Source organism: Parasteatoda tepidariorum, chromosome 5 (genome assembly GCF_043381705.1).
Source record: "Parasteatoda tepidariorum isolate YZ-2023 chromosome 5, CAS_Ptep_4.0, whole genome shotgun sequence".
Lineage (NCBI taxonomy): Eukaryota > Metazoa > Arthropoda > Arachnida > Araneae > Theridiidae > Parasteatoda > Parasteatoda tepidariorum.
In genome coordinates, this window is record NC_092208.1 from 83,441,226 (window position 1) to 83,461,494 (window position 20,269).

The 20,269-nt window shown below is 30.4% G+C and overlaps 2 protein-coding genes across 5 annotated transcripts in view; both read left to right on the forward strand.

The window, feature by feature from the left end:
• The window catches only part of LOC107437837 (rifampicin phosphotransferase), a gene marked incomplete in the record, with an annotated part of 597,639 nt that overhangs the window by 314,679 nt on the left and 262,691 nt on the right, over positions 1-20,269 (forward strand).
• The window catches only part of LOC122270504 (rifampicin phosphotransferase), a 112,129-nt gene that overhangs the window by 78,871 nt on the left and 12,989 nt on the right, over positions 1-20,269 (forward strand). For all 4 annotated transcript variants that reach the window (XM_071180694.1, XM_071180693.1, XM_071180695.1 and 1 more), the window contains exons 24-35: positions 486-590; positions 685-843; positions 1,918-2,052; positions 2,130-2,214; positions 4,865-4,953; positions 8,140-8,202; positions 11,296-11,388; positions 11,819-11,878; positions 15,538-15,635; positions 18,255-18,318; positions 18,716-18,879; positions 19,977-20,055. In XM_071180694.1, the coding sequence (XP_071036795.1) occupies positions 486-590; positions 685-843; positions 1,918-2,052; positions 2,130-2,214; positions 4,865-4,953; positions 8,140-8,202; positions 11,296-11,388; positions 11,819-11,878; positions 15,538-15,635; positions 18,255-18,318; positions 18,716-18,879; positions 19,977-20,055 (1,194 nt within the window). The remainder of the gene's footprint in view (positions 1-485; positions 591-684; positions 844-1,917; positions 2,053-2,129; positions 2,215-4,864; positions 4,954-8,139; positions 8,203-11,295; positions 11,389-11,818; positions 11,879-15,537; positions 15,636-18,254; positions 18,319-18,715; positions 18,880-19,976; positions 20,056-20,269) is intronic.

Genomic DNA, 20,269 nt, shown 5'->3' on the forward strand with positions numbered 1-20,269 from the left:
TAAGAATATTTGAAGATTTTTTCAATGTTATAATATATTTTAAATATAATATATGCTATATGTTGTTATAATATATGTTATAATTTATATTATATAATATATTTTAAGGTCATGAGCATATACTAAATTAAGTCTAATGATTATTATCTCATCCACAAATAAAGTAATTTGACTACTAAATCAAAAAAAAAAAAAGGAAAAAAAAGAAATACGTAAATAAAACACAAATGAATTACAATCATGTTCATTTTTTAGTCGTATGTTAATTACCATTTTTTGTTATTTTATAGGAGCTTAAACTCACCATCGTGTAAATATTATACTTTTATATGTATGTTTTTAATTTATTTATAAGTAAATTCATAAATTCAAAAAATAATTGAAAAGCATAAATTTCACCACCACTTTAAGTGTAAAAGTAAAATATAATGCAATATATATATATACTATTTTAATTTCGTTTTTTTTTTAAATTTTATTTATAGAAAGATGCTTATGAAAAAGGGTTTGAGGATGCTTTCGTTAAAAGTATTTACTACCCATCAGGTATCAAGACATTTTATCATCAAGTGATCATGTCCGTCCCAGAGGTAAGGATTATTAACAATTCCTCCAAAATTAATTCAAAGGCATTGCATGTAAAATAATTCTACAAATAAATAACTGACTTTTTTTATACTCTAGATACTTTTTCGACGTGGTCACGACAATATATTTTCCAAAGGAATCGCTATTAGTATATTCGGGCGAATTTTGGATGATCCTGAAATATATGAAATTGGCAAAGAAAGAATACCTGATGCACCTAAAGCAACTATTTGGAGTGATTTAAAATTTATAAAGGTATTACGTAACTTGATATCTTTTGGAAGAGGTTTAACTTTAGAAGTGAAAGTTAGCCCTTTGCACTCGAAGCCCTTTTAGCAGTTAAAAAAAGGGTCGCAACAGCTAACATTTTGAAAGATTTTTTACAAACTTACCATATAATACCCAGAGATCATTGAATGAAGTGGTAACTAAACAAAACATTAAGATGAAAAAAATTTCACAATTAGAGTGGTGGGTAATTTACAGGCGACAGTGGTGACCTCTCGAGTGCAAAGGGTTAATACTAAAAAGTAGGGCAATGGGGTAACCAGTCAAAAACATTTTTACTTATACGCAGTAATCTTCGTATATGAGTAAACCCAAGTCAAAATTTTTCGTGGTTTTCCATTAATGGTAACCATCAATAATTCCATCATTAACTATTATATATTTGATGTTAATCTACATAAGTAACCGTCACTCCAATGTAGGAATACAGGCTAATTAATGATGGGGCAACATAAGAATACAAACTTGTTTTGATGCTTTGTTCATATTAAACCATCAGAAATGTCCATTATAATTTCTCATAAATCAAATCTTGGAACGATCATGAACAACCATCATCCCAATGTAAGAATCTGGACAAATTTATGATGGGACAACATAAGAAACACAGATTGTTTTGATGGTATATTCCTGAGTACCAACAAGAATTCCCATTAAACCATCATGGAAATGTATAGTTGGAACCATCATGAACCATAACGGATCATCATGAATTGTTGGTCCATGAGAATCAAACATCTCTTAATGGTTAACCATCATAGTATCAAAGTAGCATTTTCCATCATGGAATGATGAAAATTTGCAGGCATGTCAAAAAGCATGAGCGCATAATGGAAAATGTTGGATGATGATTTCAAATGATGTTGGACCATTACGAATCGCATTGACACCAGCATAAACTATCAAACTGATTTGATGGGACCATTAAGAATTTTTACTTGGGTACATAGGAATCTTCGTTTATTGTGCTTCTATATTGTTTTTTTTTTAAAAATTTAAATGATAATTTTCTGATTACTTCTTATGTGTCATTTATTTCAGGAATTATTTTTTTATAACTCCAAAGCGGAAAGGATAAGAAAACAGGTCTATAATTATGATTTTCCATATCTGAAATGCAAAACAGCACAGGAAACATTTGATGCTTTAATGAAATGTTGCCTTGATTTTGTAGAGGTACTGAATTACAAATATCTGATTTTTGAATGATTAATATCATATTTTCTGACATTATTCTATTTTTTTTATCTTAGACTGCAATACACCACTTTAACTGTTCAGAAAACTCATCTAATTGGAATATAATAATTTTTTCAATACTTCATCAAGCTAAAGGACGTAAGTAATCAACACTTTTACTTTTGTGAAATTGTTAACTAAGCGCCTTCAACAGAAAAATGTTACAACTATAAATGAAAAAATGATCGTTATTTCAACCATGGGCACCACGAATTGTTTCGTTTAATACAGAGAAATTGTGTAAGATAATACTTTATGACAATTCAAACCTTAAAATCAACATTGTAAACAATTTTTCTGTATCCTAACACCAAATATGGTGAAAAATGTAATATTTTAAACCGATAGAGGTCTCATGAAACACCAGAAGTGCTTTTTTGTATAATCTATCATCAGAGATTGTTTTTGGTGCCGCCAAGCATCTTACAGTTTCGGTGCTCAATGTCACAAAAGCTTATAATAATAGTAAAATGTAACACATATCAGAAGAAGTGATATTACTTTTACGATACAATTAAAAATAGGAACAGTTTCGGATGCATACTCACATGAATTGTTAAAATAAAATTAGTTTGTAAATCTAGCTATACACATGCCAAAAAATATTATGATGAATTCTAATTAGTTTTTACAAAACAGAAACAATTAAAGATTAAATGCGTAAAATTATTTAATACAACTGGCAGGTATTTAAAAATTAAAATATACCTATATATATATATATATATTTAAAAAAATGAATGTCTGTCTGTGTGTCCCTTATAGACCATCCGACAGAAAGCGGTGAAATTTGCCATACAGTCTCTATAAACATTAGAGCATTCTGCGACAAATCGTTCTTGCAGGATGAGAGAAAAGCGAAATGGGATTTTCTGATTGGTTAAGAGTTAGCCATTGTTTTAAGTTTAGAGATTCAATTTGCACATATTTTAAAGATAACATCAGTGATAATTGCTAAAAAAGGAAATTATTTGAGCTATACTAATTGAAAAACTTAGCGGAAGAAGCAGGTAAGTGACATTTTCAGAATGAAAAAAAAGTTGTATCTGAACTATTTTAATACCAATTTAATAGAAGACGGGACTAATAATTCTTCGCTTTATTGTTCCTAATTTTAAATAAAGCCTAACTAATTAAAAAATAAAACCTTATTGCCTAATTTGAAATAAAAAATCATATTAGAATACTAAAAAATTATGTGGTTAGTTGTGTTAAGATTTAAATAAATGCAAAAGCAGTGATTCATTAATTTCCCTTAAATATCCCTTACCTGGTTCTTCCATCAATCTCTTTAATTGTGTCGGTATATGCTTTTCAGTTAGGAGCATGATTTCGTAGTGTTTCTTTACCCTGATTTATTGATTCTTTACTTATTTTTTATTCACCCCGGGCATTCAGCTAGTACTTAATTCAATGCACAACAAAAACATTTACACATTTTGTTATGGCGATGCAGATATGCAGTGCGCAAAATATAAAACGAACCACCCTGAATAACGTTTGATCTAATGATCTGATCTTCACGTTCTAGAAATCAATCCTAATGGTTCGGGAATGACCTCAAATATGCTAATAAATGTTTGCAAATGGTATTTTAAGTTACGAAAACTGACAAAATGTATTTTCTCTGAATAAACATACCTTTTGTTTCGACAGATTTGGTGTTTTGTCCCTCAAAATATGGGGGATATTCGGAAATTGGGAAATGTGACCCCAATAGTCTATTCAAGAGAGCGATCCAAGTTTGGACCTCTTAATGTTAATTTTACATTTTGCTCATTTCGTCACATCTCGAAAACTTTTGAATCGAATTGAAAATTTTTGCACACAATTGTAAAATTCGTTTTTCCAAATATAACTCCATACAGAATACAAGTTTCATTAAATATTTATTGTTTTTGTTATTATTTTTATTTAATATCAGACGAAAAAATTTTGAATTGTAAGTTATAAAATTTTTTACAACATTTTTGGTGCAAGTTTTCTCAGATTGCATATTTTAAGGATCAGAAATCCGAATCCGTTGAAAAAAAGACATGTTTATTCAGGAAAAGTACGTTTAGGTGTCGCAATTCGAAACTTAAAATATCGTCTTCACCAATTAATTTGTATATTTGACTTTATTCTCTAAAAACACTAAGATTGAGCCCAAGAACGCAAAAATCCGATCATAAGATCAAATGTTATTTAGGGCTATTTTTTTGTTTATTTATTTTTCGTACTCTGTACAGCAGCGTGCAAGATGACCATAAATTCACACCATTTCGCATTCGATTGAAAGTAGTTTACAGACTTTATCTGAAGTTAACCGAAATCGGCGAATTTGGAAGTGAAATTAAATCACTAATGGTGTGAGGGCGCTTGGTATACCATTATTGGTGTCTCGATATAACTAAACAATTTACAGTGTATATGTGCACTTGATTTGCTGTTAATATAAAAAAATAAATTCTTTCCCTCATTTTTTTAGAGTTATTTAACACTGAATCCGGGGAGATATTTCGACTCAATTTTTTAGTGAATAACTTAACAATTAAAATAAAACTTTCAACATTGATAAATATAGGTTATTCTAAATATATATAGAATGTTCAGGAGTTTCCATTTAAATAACTCGCCTTTTATTTATCATGTTTAGAAACAGTTCCCCTCCCAGTTGAATATATTTTTTTAATTATTTATCGAAAATGTTATATATTTGTGCAAAATTATATTTGAACAAGTAAAAACTGGTTCGTTCAAATTTCAGGGTTTGATAATGATGTTTACAGTGATTTTGGAAGAATATTAGCTACGTCCTCTAATTTAGAAAGTGCTGATGTACCTTCTTCAGTGCAGGTAGTTAAATTTTATACTGTTTGAGTAATGAAAGAAAGCATGATAGATTGTCACATATTCATTCAAAGGCTGAAATCTTTCAGAGGATAATGCAAAAATGTTATCTTGAATTTATCTGTAGGTGAAGAACAAGATGACACGTAAAGATTAGGCAAGATAAGTGGTCACAAACGCTCTCCAAATGCGCTAAATTGCCACAAAACCAGGGCTGAAAGATGCAACACACGTCACTAATAATTAATTCCACAAAAATTTGCAACATGCTTTGTTTTAAAATAAGTTATTTTAATGCAAATGTTCGCACCATCAGGGTTGCTTGTACACCAAAAAAACTGGCAATAAATCCAATTTGACAACCACTTTTAACAAGAAAAAATTGCCCGTGATTACGAAGTTTTATTAACAGTTATTTTTCTCGATTCAACTTTAAAATCCATTTCGACCTAGCGTGGCATATACGTACCGAGAGTTCTAAGAATTCTATAAAATTTATTCTGATTTTAAAAAGGACTGTTTTCACATCAGGCAAATGGTTTTTATTAAATTCAAAATAAAGAAGTAGCTAACAGAGGAAAACATTCACTTAGCTAAAAAACACATTGTCGCATTTTTTTTCTTTACGTCACAGCATAATTTTTTTTTGGCTTTAAATGGTTAACTCCATATGATAGCTGTGCGCATCATGTTTTGAGTAGTCATTTTCCATCCATCATGATGTTTGGTCAGTGAAATAAGACGGTGTAGTGTGGAATGCAAACGAAACCTTTAGTGGCGAGGGGGAAATATTAAACGGTGAAGTATGGTTGTGATCTATAGAATTAATTTAACAATATTATTTGTGTGTAAAAAGGTTAACAATACAAAAGGATTATATACAAGTGACAATATATGATATTTACAATGATGTGCAAAGGGAAAGAATAATTAAATCAGTGAATATATACCAAAATATATGCATAGGGGAAGAAGTCAAACTTCCATGAACATAATGTAAAATGGTCCCCCAGTTTTTATGCAGTCCCTGTGTATAAAGGAAAAAACAACATCAAAGTCCAGCTCTTCAAATACTCAGCTAACTATCGGGTAACTGCTTGGTGTGATACGCTGTACCAGAAAACAACTTACAGGGTGGGAAACATGCTCAGATTTATTCATTATTCATTCGTATTCGTCATTCGTATTGTGATCCAGCTGATGCGCATAAGAAGTAAAGTGACAGTCAGGTGGTACGCGATCTGTAAACCGATTGTTGGACAACTTTGTGCATGCATGGTTGGGTAAGCTGCTTCCCGCTAACTGCCGTTCAATTCTTTCTTTCTATGTCAAAATGTTTCGATGTCAATTTCTTTGTAGCAGATTTAATTAACATGGATTATATAAATGTATTCTCAAAGAAATATCTTAATAGTACACCAATAGTGTAAAAATAAATTTATCAATAGTGTAAAAATACAAAACAAACCGACGATAAAAAAAGAGAAATTTTTTCTTCTTCACCCCAACCCCCAGTATTGGAGGGCTTTCAACCGTTTCAAGAACCTCTGCTGTTGTGCCCCTAAATGTAGTTTTTTCCTTTATACACAGGGACCTCGCCGAATCTTGGGGATTCTAAATAAATCTAAATAAAATAATAATAAATAGTAAATACTTACTAAAATTTATTTTTCTGCATGGATTTATCTTTTGATAAACAAATTTTATAATTGTGTACAAAGAGTTTTCAGTTCTCTTTAAAAGTTCTCTAGATATGGCGAAATACGCGAGAAAATAAAATTAACATTTGGGTGTCGAAACTTTCGATTGCTTTCCTGCCCAAACTATGGGGACCATATTTCCCAGATTGTATTTTGGGGATCAGATTTTCGAATCCGCCAAAAAAAANAAAGAATTTTTTTTTTTTATCTATTCAGAGGAAGTATATTTTTTGTGTCTGATTTCGTAACTTAAAATATCGTCTACACTAATTGATTAGCATATTTTAGGACACTCCCTCTAACCATTAAGATTGAGTCCTAGAACCAATAGATGTTCCAATTAGATCAAAAGTTATTAAGGTTTGTCGGTTTTTAATTTTGGGCACTGTACAATCAGATTGATCTAGTTGTACACTAACTGTTACGATCAAGTTCAGCCTTATGTCAGCAAAGGTTTTGGAGAATTTTACATGGCAAAACTATTGGTACTATTCAAAATATAATCCTTGACGCTTTTATAAATGGTGTTTTATATAATCATGCAAAATTTGCTTCGACAAAAAAGGGCGTAGGAAATTAAAAGCTATATTCCTTTCACTATACCACTATAACTAAAAAGGTATTCTAATAAAAATAATGCAATTTTTAAGAATAAGTTCAAAATCGCTCATTTTGAAGCTAAATAAAAGATAATTAACTCTTTATTTTGCTCGAATCCACAAGTAAAACTGCCATTATTTCTAAAAGTTTCAAAGATGATCTTTCAAATTTCACCAACAGTTCTGTCATGTAAAATCTTCTAGAACATTTACTGCTAAAAGAGAGATTGTTTCCTTAGATATATTAGTATAAGTATAGTTCTTTCACCAAGAGTTAGCACTTGGTTCCACCTCCTCGGACGAATAGTTTATTTCAACGCAGGTGTAACAGGAGAAACGTCTCCGCTCTTGAAATTGAAACAACCCTTAATGCTTACCAAACGCAAACAGTGAATTCTTTTTCAGTCACGCTTTATCCTCTGCTATTGATCCCGTTTGTTACTCTGGAAATTTATGAAATATATAATGTTAAAAGAATACGCATTAAGATTGCGAAATAAATATTTTTGTTATGCGATCGCCAAATAGCAACCTTGTACAGGATTATTCACATTCTTCTCCCAAAAATAACGACATAGTATCGTCAGATACCATGTGATTAAGGCGGAGCCAAGTGCTGACTTTTGATGAAAGAACTATAGTGTTTCCATAATTTTGTCCAACCCCTGTATACTAACTTTCAGCACTGCTCTCATACTCTCAAAATTCACGTTTTGTTACAGAGCATTGTTTTGTAGTCCTTCTTTCATGTCCGGAGGGTGCCCATATATTTACAACTTATACTTAGTTGTTATCAGAATCCTGACATAAATACCTAAATTTTTAAAGCAGTGACTTATCAGAACGCATTTAATATTTTTCCACAAGTTAAAATTGGAATTTCTTTTTTTCAGAAAGTGGCAAATCAAATTGTGAAAGATATAGGAACAGAAAAGTTTGTGGCAATGAGTTTAGAAGTAAGTATTTTTATACAAATACTTTTCAATTGGGTGCTTGCACTTCAAGAAGAAGAAGACCTTCCTTAACCACACACGTGAAGTCAGTGCCAGCTAGTCAGCAAAATGGCGTATTTAAGTTGAGCTAAGTTTCTCCACAAAAGTTAGAATGTTAATTAACTATAAGTTAGTTAAACACAGAGCCATATCGCACATCGAATGAGTTGAAATATAATTCTTTCTCGTCTACTTATTTTACTTCACTTACATTTATTATTTCTTCATGTATTCTATTGTAAACTTCATATATTTTTGTTTTGTGTACCTGTCAACTTCGATGCATAATAAGTGTGTTTATGTTCCACATGGTCAATATGTTTACGGCTCTCCTTGGTCAATATGTTCACGGCTGCTTATGAAATTTATTTATATGTTTGATGGGCCGCCAAAAGATGCTTGATGATTTAGAGTTCCTTAGCAAAAAAAGAAAAAAAAAAGAAACGTAATTTCGTGTGACAATAGAGCATTCGAAAATTAAAGTGAGTGATTGAAAACTACATTCGCTTCAAACATCAAAGAATTGGAAACAACAGTTGTCATGTTTCATGCCCTCAAAAACAGGCGCCCCTTTTAAAGATTTTCCAGACATGAATGAAAAGAAACCAATTTGATTTCAAACAAAAAATGCAAAGTTTTTTAATAAAGGAAAAAAACAATAAAGTTAAGACACAAAACTAGAAAAAACCGCAGTTTTCGAGAAAGAGAGAGCTCTGCTACTGTGGTTTTTTCTAGTTTTGTTTCTCACCATTATTTTGCGATTTTTCATTAGCAACTTTGCTCTTCTATTTCAAATCACTTTTGTTTCTTCTCATTCACAAAATAGAGGCTCGTTTTTGGGTGCAGAAAACATGTCCACTGTTATTTTCAATTTGCATATTTTTGATTTGAATGAAGTAGATTTCAATTTCATTCAAATCAAGATTCCTCCTTTATTTCATACAGTTTCACTTTCTTAGTATTATTTTTCTACTTAAATGAATTTGATAAATACTCTTTCCAACGCATTTAGCTGAGTTGATTTTGAAATTAAGGAAATCATACATCTGGTATGCGAAATGGTAGTTCGAAAACTATTAGAAAATTGAATGAAAAGCTGTACATATACAGATTCCAACTGCTCCGGTTTCGACAAAATATTTTAAAAAATGGTTCAGAACTGCTAACTAAAATTTGAAAATTTTTGATTCATTTTGGCAACTTTTTAATCCCTTAAGGACGGGTGATTCAGAAAAACATTCTTACGAAATCAGAATGAAGTTGGAATTAAATAAAAAACGGTAACTTAAATGCAGTCGTTGCTAATTTGACAGACTTACTTTTCTTTTACTTTAATTATTGTTAGCTTAATCATATATATAATCAATATTAATTTTGGTATCTACCATGCGTCAGTTGGAATACGTTTTCTTGTTCTAAAGTAAATTTTTTAACGAAAACAAATGATATTATATTCTATTTACTTGATAAGTAAGTATATTTTTTACATAAAAGAGAAAAATCGATAAATTATTTGTTTTAACTATTGTGTATTCTTTCAATAACTGAAGATGCAAAATTTTGTAATTTGAGTAATATTGTGAAGCCTATGCTCGCCATTTTGTTTAAACAATAATAATAGAAATACTATGTTTCATTACCCGTTGCGCACACAAAGCCAGTTGGAGACAGTTAGAGTTCGAAAAAGAACTGTGAAAGCAATCCCGGGCATACACGACAATACTTTTACTTGTACTTCATTACTTTTTAAATTTACTACTTTTACTTGTTTTTTTTTCGTTACTTTTTTTGGGAAGAAGTCAAGTATATTTAACGAGAATGTCGAAAGAAGTCGTAATTTTTTTCTGAATTTTTTTTAAACATTTTTCTTCTCAAAAAAATATTTTTTTTTTCGGAACTTTCAAATTTACTTTTTTAAATTTATAAATTTAATGTATTATATATTCTTTAACGGCTAACTTTTTTAAGAATTGCAATTTTCTGAAAAGGAGAGGGTGGCTGGTGGGAGGAAACGCAAAACCCTTACTTTAACCTCTTGGGGACGGATGATTCATAAAAGCATTCGCACAAAATCAGAATTTGGATGTAAATGAATAAAAAACGGTAACCTAAATGTAATCGTTGCTAATTTGACAGACTTACTTTGCTTTTACTTTAATTATTATTAGTTTAATTATATATATAATCAATGTTAGTTCAAAGTATAACTAAATAGTTTTATTTTGAACAAAGTAATGATGAATTAAATAAATCAAACAATTATAGCTCCGCCCACAAATAAACTGCTAAAGAATTACTTTGATTACCAGTTTTATCTTTTTACCCTGTTTGATATGGTTTTATGCTGGCACGTATTTGTGACAGTTGGCGCGAAAGAGTTAAAAGACTGAACACAGCTTAACTGTAACAAAGTGGCGTATTACATATGCCTTTGAATTATTTAGAAGTAGAGATGAGTAAAAACCGTATAAATCAAATTTACTAAAAACAGAAACTAAAAGATTAAACACAGCTTAACTGTAGCATATCACATGAGCATTTGAATTATTAAGAAGTAGTAGTGAGTAAGATCCTTATAAATCGAATTTACTAAATCAAGAATCATACATTAAATGTCTACCATTTGAAAATATTTATCTGCTTCCCGAGGCAAGTTGGCATTTCTGCGTATCTGTATGTACTGCCACGCTGGCAACATTCTGTAAAAATTTATCCTAGTAGCAGATAATTTTAAGCTTAATTGTATTATTTTTTATTCATTTAAACTTCTCAACCACTACATATAAATTATTTAAAAGTTCATATGCAGTGCTATTTTTTTCCAGTGCTATCGTGGAGAGTCTGTTAAAATGTTCGCAGAATAACCATAAATTCTGAAAGCTTTCGGTTTTTAAATGTCTACCACTCTATAATCTATTTTGCAAATAGCGTAGTAGTTCGCTGGCCTGGTCTGGTACTGTATGTATTTAAAAAAATCATAATAAAGTATTTCGTGAAAGTTTGCAATACTGTATTCATTAAAAAGCCAATTGTAACTGTAAGATTTTACGCATATAGGAAGCAGAAAAATGGTTGAACACATCAAACACACCGTCCAATAAACTGTATCGCCAATTCCTGCAACGACATGGACACAGATGCTTAAAAGAGGTATGTTTTCATTTCTGGCTAATGAATTGTCCAGTAGTTAGATTGGAATAGCAATGCTATTCTAATTACATGGAAACCGGCATTCTTTTAGCCCCAATTATTTTGAAAATATTTGGCCTAGCAAAGAAGCTAGCTTATTTCTGAAGGTGATGATCAAAGCTTTTTGAAACGATGCCTTTCCCTCCCTGCAAAATTTGTATTATGAGCAAAATTACACAGCTAATATTCTAACAGCTTTGTAATTCAAAATGTGCTAACTGTTTTATAAAATTTTCTAAAACTGATAAAGAAGCTGCTTACATAGCTATTACTAGCTGCATAATAATTTGTTTAATCCCTTAATGACATAAAGGCATTTTTTTATAATCATTAGTTAAACATTTAACTTGTGCTGTTTACAGATTTTATAATATTCTTTTTAATGTTCCAGTTTGACGTTTATTCGACTCCATGGGGCCAGGATCAAAAGATATTTGTTAAACTTCTAAAAGTAAGTTTATATTTTTTTAATATTTTACTATGTAAGGAGTATCAATTCCCAATTTATAAATATTTTTTTAATCAGCAGATCGGCATATTTTCATGCAGAATCGAGGATTGAAATACGTTTATGCTCTACAATCCCTGAAGAAATTATTAGGCGCACTATAAGATTTTGTGTAAAATCTTAATTATCAGGTGATAATTTACAGCTTTATTGTTTTTACGTGATTGAAACCGGTTTGCGCATTTTTGCGTTCGTGTATCAATTGTTTAACATTGTAATGCAATACGCTAAAATAAATGCAAATAGTAAGTATATAAAAAATGTCTTGAATAAAGACTTATTACATTTATGTTTAAATACAAAAGCATTGCATATAAACTCGTGCAAAACATACAAATATTAAAAAACTTCAGTGCGTCTATTAATTTGATCTATTTATTACAATATAATAATGTAATACCTGATATATAATTAATATTTTATGTTTATATAATATATCGTTTAATATATCCAATCGTCGAATTTATATTATATATTGCCTCAGGCAACCAATTGATGCACAGACGTAAACAAGTGCAAACCGGTATCAGTCGGCTTAAAAACAATAAAGTTGTATATTATCACCTGATAATTAAGATTTTACATAGAATCTTAAAGTGCGCCTAATAATTTGACCAGTGACTGTACTAAGCTTTGCCTGAAAAAACCTCATATCTAATAAAAATTTTGATACTTTTTCTTTAATAAATGGCATTTTTTATAACACTTATAACGCATTGATAACACTTAAAACACCTTGATAACACTTTAAACATTTTGGCAACTTGTAAAAACATAACATGTTTACTACCAATAACGAGAAAACTTGTAATGGAAGTTTATTCCACAGCTTATGTCAATGACGCATGTCAGGGTCGGGACCATATATGGCAACGTTACTTTTAAAAAGTAACGAGTAAAAGTACAAGTATTTTTAAAAAGAATTTGATTTTAAATCTTCTTATTTTAAAAAGTAACGAGTAAAAAGTACAAGTAAAAGTACAAGTACTAAACAAAAAAAGTAACGATTTAAAAGTACATTTCTAGGAAATCGAAAATTCAAAGTAACCTAAAATTTTATTGAATAATATTCTTATGTTCTTTAATGTTTTTGCAAAATTGTTGTTATTTATTTAATTATTTTTAATTTTGAAAGTTATGGACATTAATTTATTTTTAAATTCGGAAGAATATTATAATATAATTTTATAATATAATCGTATAATATAATTTTAAAATCAAATATAATTTTAATGTCAAACTTTTTATGGATTTGCACTAAAAAGAAATTTTATCTATTGATTTTAATTTTTAGTTTATTATTTTTATTTATTTAAATTACCATTGATTTAAAATTGTTTTACTCTATAGAAACGCGTTTTAAAAGCACAAACATAAACAAAGCAAACACGGGGTTTCAGATAGCTTTGTGATCTTTGAGCTAGTAAAAAATAATTGAATGTGCAGTATAAGTTGAAACAGAACAGTCTACAGTTTTATTTGTAACAATGGCTAATGCTGAAGTCATGCGAGAAAATCATTTTCCGAACATTTCTGCCTAACGGAATAATTAAAATTTGTAAACGAATTTTAGTATCAGCGGCTAAATTAATACCTTCGAGTTTTCAAGAGTTAAAATAGTAATTATAATAGTTTTCAATAGCACAAATAGTTCTGAAGTTCTTAGAGATTTGACTGGGCGTTGTTTGACAAGGTCGGGCATAAACATAATTTTAGTAAAAAATGTACTAGGTAAAAATGTATTTAGTAAAAAATGTATTAAGACAAAAATGTATTATTAGTGAGTTCAAAAAGAAAATTGAAAAACGTAATAACAAAATCCAACATTTTTTATTTAAAATGTATTAAATAAATGCATAAAACTCGAAAATGAATGAAAATAACTTGCTAATTAATATTTTTATTCATTTTGCAAAATAATTGCATTTCGAAAGTGGTGTCACTGAGTCTGCTGCGAGAATTTCTCAGAACGTGCTTAGCCACACTGAATAAGCGCTCCACGGGAGGTCAAAGTATTTAAACACGAAGTTAGCTGTGAATGCATATATATTGCACATTAATTTTATAAATCAGAAAAAACATAAGCATTTTTTTAAATTAAATTTTTTTCTTCCTTTTTTTCTTTTTAGAAAGCTTACCGAGCTTCAGAAAAAAGTAACGATTTCATTCGACATTTCCGTTACAAATACTTGTACTTTTTCCCTAAAAAAGTAACGAAAGTACAAGTAAAAGTACCAAATTTAAAAAGTAACGAAGTACAAGTAAAAGTACGTACATTTTACTTGTTCCGGCGGTACAAGTAACGAAAGTAAAAGTACTGCCATATATGGTCGGGACAGCTTGCATCTCAATGAAGAAGTGCAGATACAAATATGAAGGTGCGATAGGACTTAGCAAACATCTTACTTCTACTGAGCCCGATTGATGGCATAATGCCTGCGAAAAATATCCTTTGATGCGGAAGAATCCTTTATGTGTTCGGATCATCTTCATTGATGTTTCCCAGACCGTCGCCAATAGCCCATTGTGCAGCTCTAATGAGACTTAAATAAAGTACCAACCTACCTAGCAATTTTTCACTACCGTAATACCACCAGAGATCTGAACCAAAAAGTTAGGGAAATTTTGGTGGTACTTGCTCTTCAAGAATAAGAATAAGAAGAACATTGATACCCACACATGTGACCTATGACGCCAGCGTCAGCTGATCGCTTATAATTACAATGGCATGTTGAAGTTGAAAAGTTTCTCCACATAAGTTAGAATGTTATTAACGTATAGTTACTGAAACACAGCGCAGTACAGCAAATCGAATTTGTTATAATTCTTTCCACCTATGTTTTTTATTTAACATAGATTAATTATTTGTTTATGTATCTTATTGTAACCGTGATATATTTTCGTTTTGCGTACATGATAATGACGATGCATAGTTAGTTTGTTTATGTTCTACATGGTTTCGTGCCTGTCTTAGTGTTAAGTCGAAATGTATAGCAAAAAAAAAGAGATCTTTGCGAAAGAATCTTTATTTAAGAATATAGAACGTGTCACTTTAGACATCTTTAACTTGGCGGGGTTGGCTAACTAGAAATAGAAGGGAAGGAACAGTTGCTAGGGTAAACAAATGCCATGCTTCAACAACTAATCAGAATCGTGATTCCGACACTACGTCATTTGCAGGTATCCCATTAGAAAAATCAAAATAATTTTATTTTGTCAACAATTAAGGAAAAACTGATAAGATAACTGCTGTAATGATGATTCACAATATTATTTATCTGATTCAGCGTTGCACCTTCATTTAGAAATTGAACTGAAAATGTCCTTTTTCCAAACAATAGCCTTTGGTCAAGATCACGGGGTAGCGAGTATCACCGGTTGTACGGGTTTTGCACACGATTATAACGCTGCAATAGTAAAAAACTAAAATTAACTAAAATTAACACAACGCATTTTAGTTTCAAGTTTGAATTCCGCTTCGTTCTTTTCAAAAGCGTCAGAAAACTCTGGTATCTAAAAGAAAAACTCTCATCAAGCTTAAAATTTCATTATTTTTTTAAGATATTAGGCACTTTTAAGACTTGTTTTTTTATTGTTTTCAGACCCTGTCCAGCTGCACAAAAGAAGAAACTGAAAATTCTGATGACGATTATTCAAAAATATTTTCAGAGTTACGAGTTCCTTTAAATGTCTTAAACAGGTAATGCAAATATGGGCAAAAACCTGATAGTAGTGTGCTAACAGTATAGTATTTCGGAGGCAGTTGTGTAGCAATTAAACAGATGATACACAAAAACGTTATGTTCATAGATTAACATATTAGTAAAATAATTGGGTAGCACAGTTCTCAGATAATGAAACTAGTAATACAGACATATTCAATCATAAAATATTTATACAGTATTTCCGAAGTACAGTTGTTTGATATTGGAGTCCCTATCTAATTATTGAAAATATTAATATACCTGAATATCGTTGTTGTTGCCTTAAGGCACATGCCAATATTAATAAACCAATTTTAAAGCAGAAGGGTGCTCTTTTTCTTGTTTTCCAGTAGCTCTATCTATGGAAAAGAATTCGACTTCTACCACACACATAAGTCACACCCCATTTTACAGAGAGGACATATTCACACATCACCCATTCTTCCACAGATCCTAATTTTGACTTGATTCAGATCACAATCAATCTCCGGTTCTGTACGCAAAGAGGTATTTATTTGCTATTGGAAATTGGAGAACTTTGTGATCACTACATATTTAGGGTGCACCAGTCACAATTTTGTGGACATGGACCAACGCCTTATCATATCAGCCTGATATTGCACGATGTATCTTTCCATTTACAAGAGAAATAAATCGTTAGGTTGAATTTCTTTTTTGACCCCCTGTTTAGTAACCCCATGATGGGGAAATTTGATACCGATGCAGAGTCAGATTTTTACATGTAGCTCCGTGGAAAGGTAAAATCAACATCTTCTAGGCATTTATAAGCTAGAAGTACTGTAATAAACGACATATCAGCCTAACAATATAAGATGTTTCTTTTCACTTAAAAAAGAACTGAATTGTTGAGGTGAATTTCTCTTTCGATCAGCTCCTTAAGTAACCCATGATGGGAAAAATTAATAATGATGAAGTATCAGATTTTCCCTTTTATCACTGTAGAAGGGTAAAAACCAACAGATTCTAGACATCTTTAAACTAGAAGAAATGTATGTTACATCAGCCTAACATTACAAGATGTTTCTTTTCGCTTACGGAGAATTAAATTGTTCGGGATTCATTCCTTAATAACTCAAGGAGGTAAAATTTAATACTAATACAAAAACCAACAGATTCTAGACATCTTTAAACTAGAAGAAATGTATGTTACATCAGCCTAACATTACAAGATGTTTCTTTTCGCTTACGGAGAATTAAATTGTTCGGTATTCATTCCTTAATAACTCAAGGAGGTAAAATTTAATATTTATAAGGCAAATAATAGACTTGTAGCACTGTAGGAAAGGCAAAATCAACTGATTCTAGACGTTAATAAGCTAGAATTATCATAGTATAATGTCATAGCAGTCTGACATCAGCCTCAGTATTTCTCTCCGTTTTCATGAATGCTAAATTGTTCAGGTAAATTTCGTTTCGGATCCGTCGCTTAGTAACAAATGGTGGAAAAATCTGATACCAATAAAGTGAATAAAAGGCTTTTATCAAAGCTATATTACCTAGCGCGACGGAGAGAAATTTTATAAAAAAGAATTTCGTCAGGTTTTTTTTTTTGCATATGACAAATTTTGAACACTGACTGTTAATATTAGTTGAGTTAAACTCTTACCCTTTTCGGTGTTCATATGAATGTAAAACAAGAAGCGATAACTATCAAGAGTGGTTGAATAAATTTATTTTTTGTTTGAAAATTATGAAAGAAAAATTTTCGATCTTCCTTATTTTTTTCATAGAATTTAGAATTTAAGTTTTGTTACGACTACAGCTTTTATGAAAATGTAGACATATCCATATTTCTTCTGTAAATATGAATTATCTCATTAATTGCAATCCTATATTCATACTTGTATCAGATATTTTTAGATATATATTCGCCTTGTTTAATGAAGCGTAAGGATAAAATAGCTAACCCTCTCTTTTGTATTTACTTATAAATAGATACAAATTGACGTAATAAAAACACAGGGAAAAAGAAATATATGTTTATTTTCGTACTTCACATTAGCGAACAAAAACTAAAGTTGCCATCCAGTGCTTCAATAATAAAATAATTTAAATAAAATAATAAAAAATTAATTATAGATAGAACTGTATTTTGGCAAGTATTGGTAATCACTACATTTAATTACTTTATTTTGCACTTTTTTTTTCTATCATTTGAGGAATCTTTTCAAAAATGAAAAAGCTTACAGCCATGACCATGGACCTGAAAGTTTCAGTATTTTTCTTAAATTTCGTCTTGATGCATTTATTTATAAGTTAACAAGAAAGTAGCAAAAAAATAAGGGGGATATTTTTAATTTCTCTACCTTAAATAATCAGACAAAAAATATACTAAATTGAAAATGTCATTCTGAAGAAATCTGTAGCTTTTCGAACGAAACTAATTTCAGACTTGCAATCTTCACATCTAAATTAGGTAGGGTCAAGTGCTACTTGTATACATGTTATCAAAAACTTGTTTCCCAGAGTGATTTACAGCGTACAATTTTTCACATCTACAATTACGAAAGAGAGGTTATTTCTTTGATATTATTTGGTAGTACTGCAATATATATTTCTTTCGAAAAATTCTAAAATAAGTTGGAAAATTTCAGGTTGCTTTTAAGATTTGCTATTCCAAACTGTCGCAGGGGTGTACGAGCAAGAGAATATAGTAAGGTAAGTTCATTTCTAAAGTTACAGTAAGTTCATAAGTAAGGTTGACTATTAGTATTTTTTTTAAACCCTAAACCTACTAAAGTCTTCTCACAATGTAAGTCTGATATGGGAAAGCGATGATAGATTAGAAGATATATTTCAATAGATATGTACTAGGGTGGTAATATTATTCAATAATATGATTTCAATAGATATGTACTACAAAGAAAAACAACAATTTTAATCACAATCACAAATTTAAAATTCTTATCAATTATTGCCCTGTCAACCAGGCTATCCCGGCCACTTTTTTTTGTAACAAACACTAAACTGCAACTCTATTTTTTATTTTCATTGAAATTTAAAAATTTATTCATTCATACGTTAACTTTGAAAATACTGATTTTGTTTCTTTCAGTCATTGTCAATTAAAAGTATGGATAATTGGCGGAAAGGTTATAGACATTTGGCAAAGTTGATGGTATCGGAAGGCCGCATTCCGGATAAAGACCTCATATATTTTATGGCGTTGGATGAAATAAGAGATCTATTGCAAACAAGATATCCCAAGATTATAACCAGGTAAAACTTTTTTGAAACTTTTAAAAAGATGATACAAAGTAATGCTTTGATTTTAAAATCCTCAGGTGAATTGACCTGTTTCAAAACCTGATATGCCTACAGGTCTGAAATTAAGACAGAGATGAAAAAAAAATGGTAGGGTATAACTATTTCCTTTCCAGTTTGTTGTTGTTTCTAATCCCACTTGTAAAATACCAGCAAGCCTGATATGTGAAACTAAGCAAATTTAAGACAGATGATAAGTTTTTCTTGTTTTTCAGTGGCTTAATCTATGGCCAAGAATATGACTTCAGACACACACACTTCATAGCCCGGTTATTCATTTCTCCACAGATCTTATTTTTGACCTGAACCAGAAAACTATTAATCCCCAGTTCAGTACCCTCAGAGGCACTGATTTGTTTTTATATTATGGGTACTTGGAGGACTTTGTGATCCGACAGATTTAACGTGCACCAGTTACCACTTACAACACGTCTTCGGTCGACTAGGATCGAACTTACGACCTATTGGTTATGAGCCCAACGCCTACCGACCCTTTTCTTGTTAGTTTTTGAGTGTTGTAAAATATTCGCAATTACCGAGATTTAGTAACAACACCAAATATGAAATTTATTGCTGCCGTATTTTTTCTAAGTAAAGGGAATATAAAATTCTTTTATTCTAACCAATTTCAGTTATGAGCTGTTTACTGCTCTCGATCTTTTCTTAAGCAAAATACTCTTTAATCCCTTTTCAAATTATAAAACTTACGCATATTTTGCATTATATTTTATTTTTACACTTAAAGTGGTTGTAAAATTTATGCTTTTCAATTATTTTTTGAATTTATGAATTTTTTCATAAATAAATTAAAAATATACATATTAAAGTATAATATTTACACAATGGTGCGTTTAAGCTCCTATAAAATAACAGAAAATGAGAATTAACGTAAGACTAAAAAATTAACATGATTGTAATTCATTTGTGTTTCACGTTTTTTTTAGTAATCAAACTACTTTATTTGTGGATGAGATAATAATCATTAGACTTAATTTATTATATGCTCATGACCTTAAAATATATTATAATATTAAAAAAATCTTCATTTTTAGAGCGAACCAAAGAAGGAAAATCTTTCCTGCAGTGGATAAATACAAATTTCCCGAAATAATGCGAGGATTTCCAAAACCAGTAAGTTTTTAGTTTTCATGAAATAACACAGAAAAATATTTTCTGTACTTGTTTTTGAGTTTTATATATATATATATATATAATTGAAAGCAAACCACCATTAAATTTTCACATCCCCCAATTAATATGTCACAGAGCCGACCGGCCTATGTAGGGGGCAGGGAACTGTCCTTGCATCAGAAAGGTCCTGGGTTTGAATCCCGGACAAGGCATG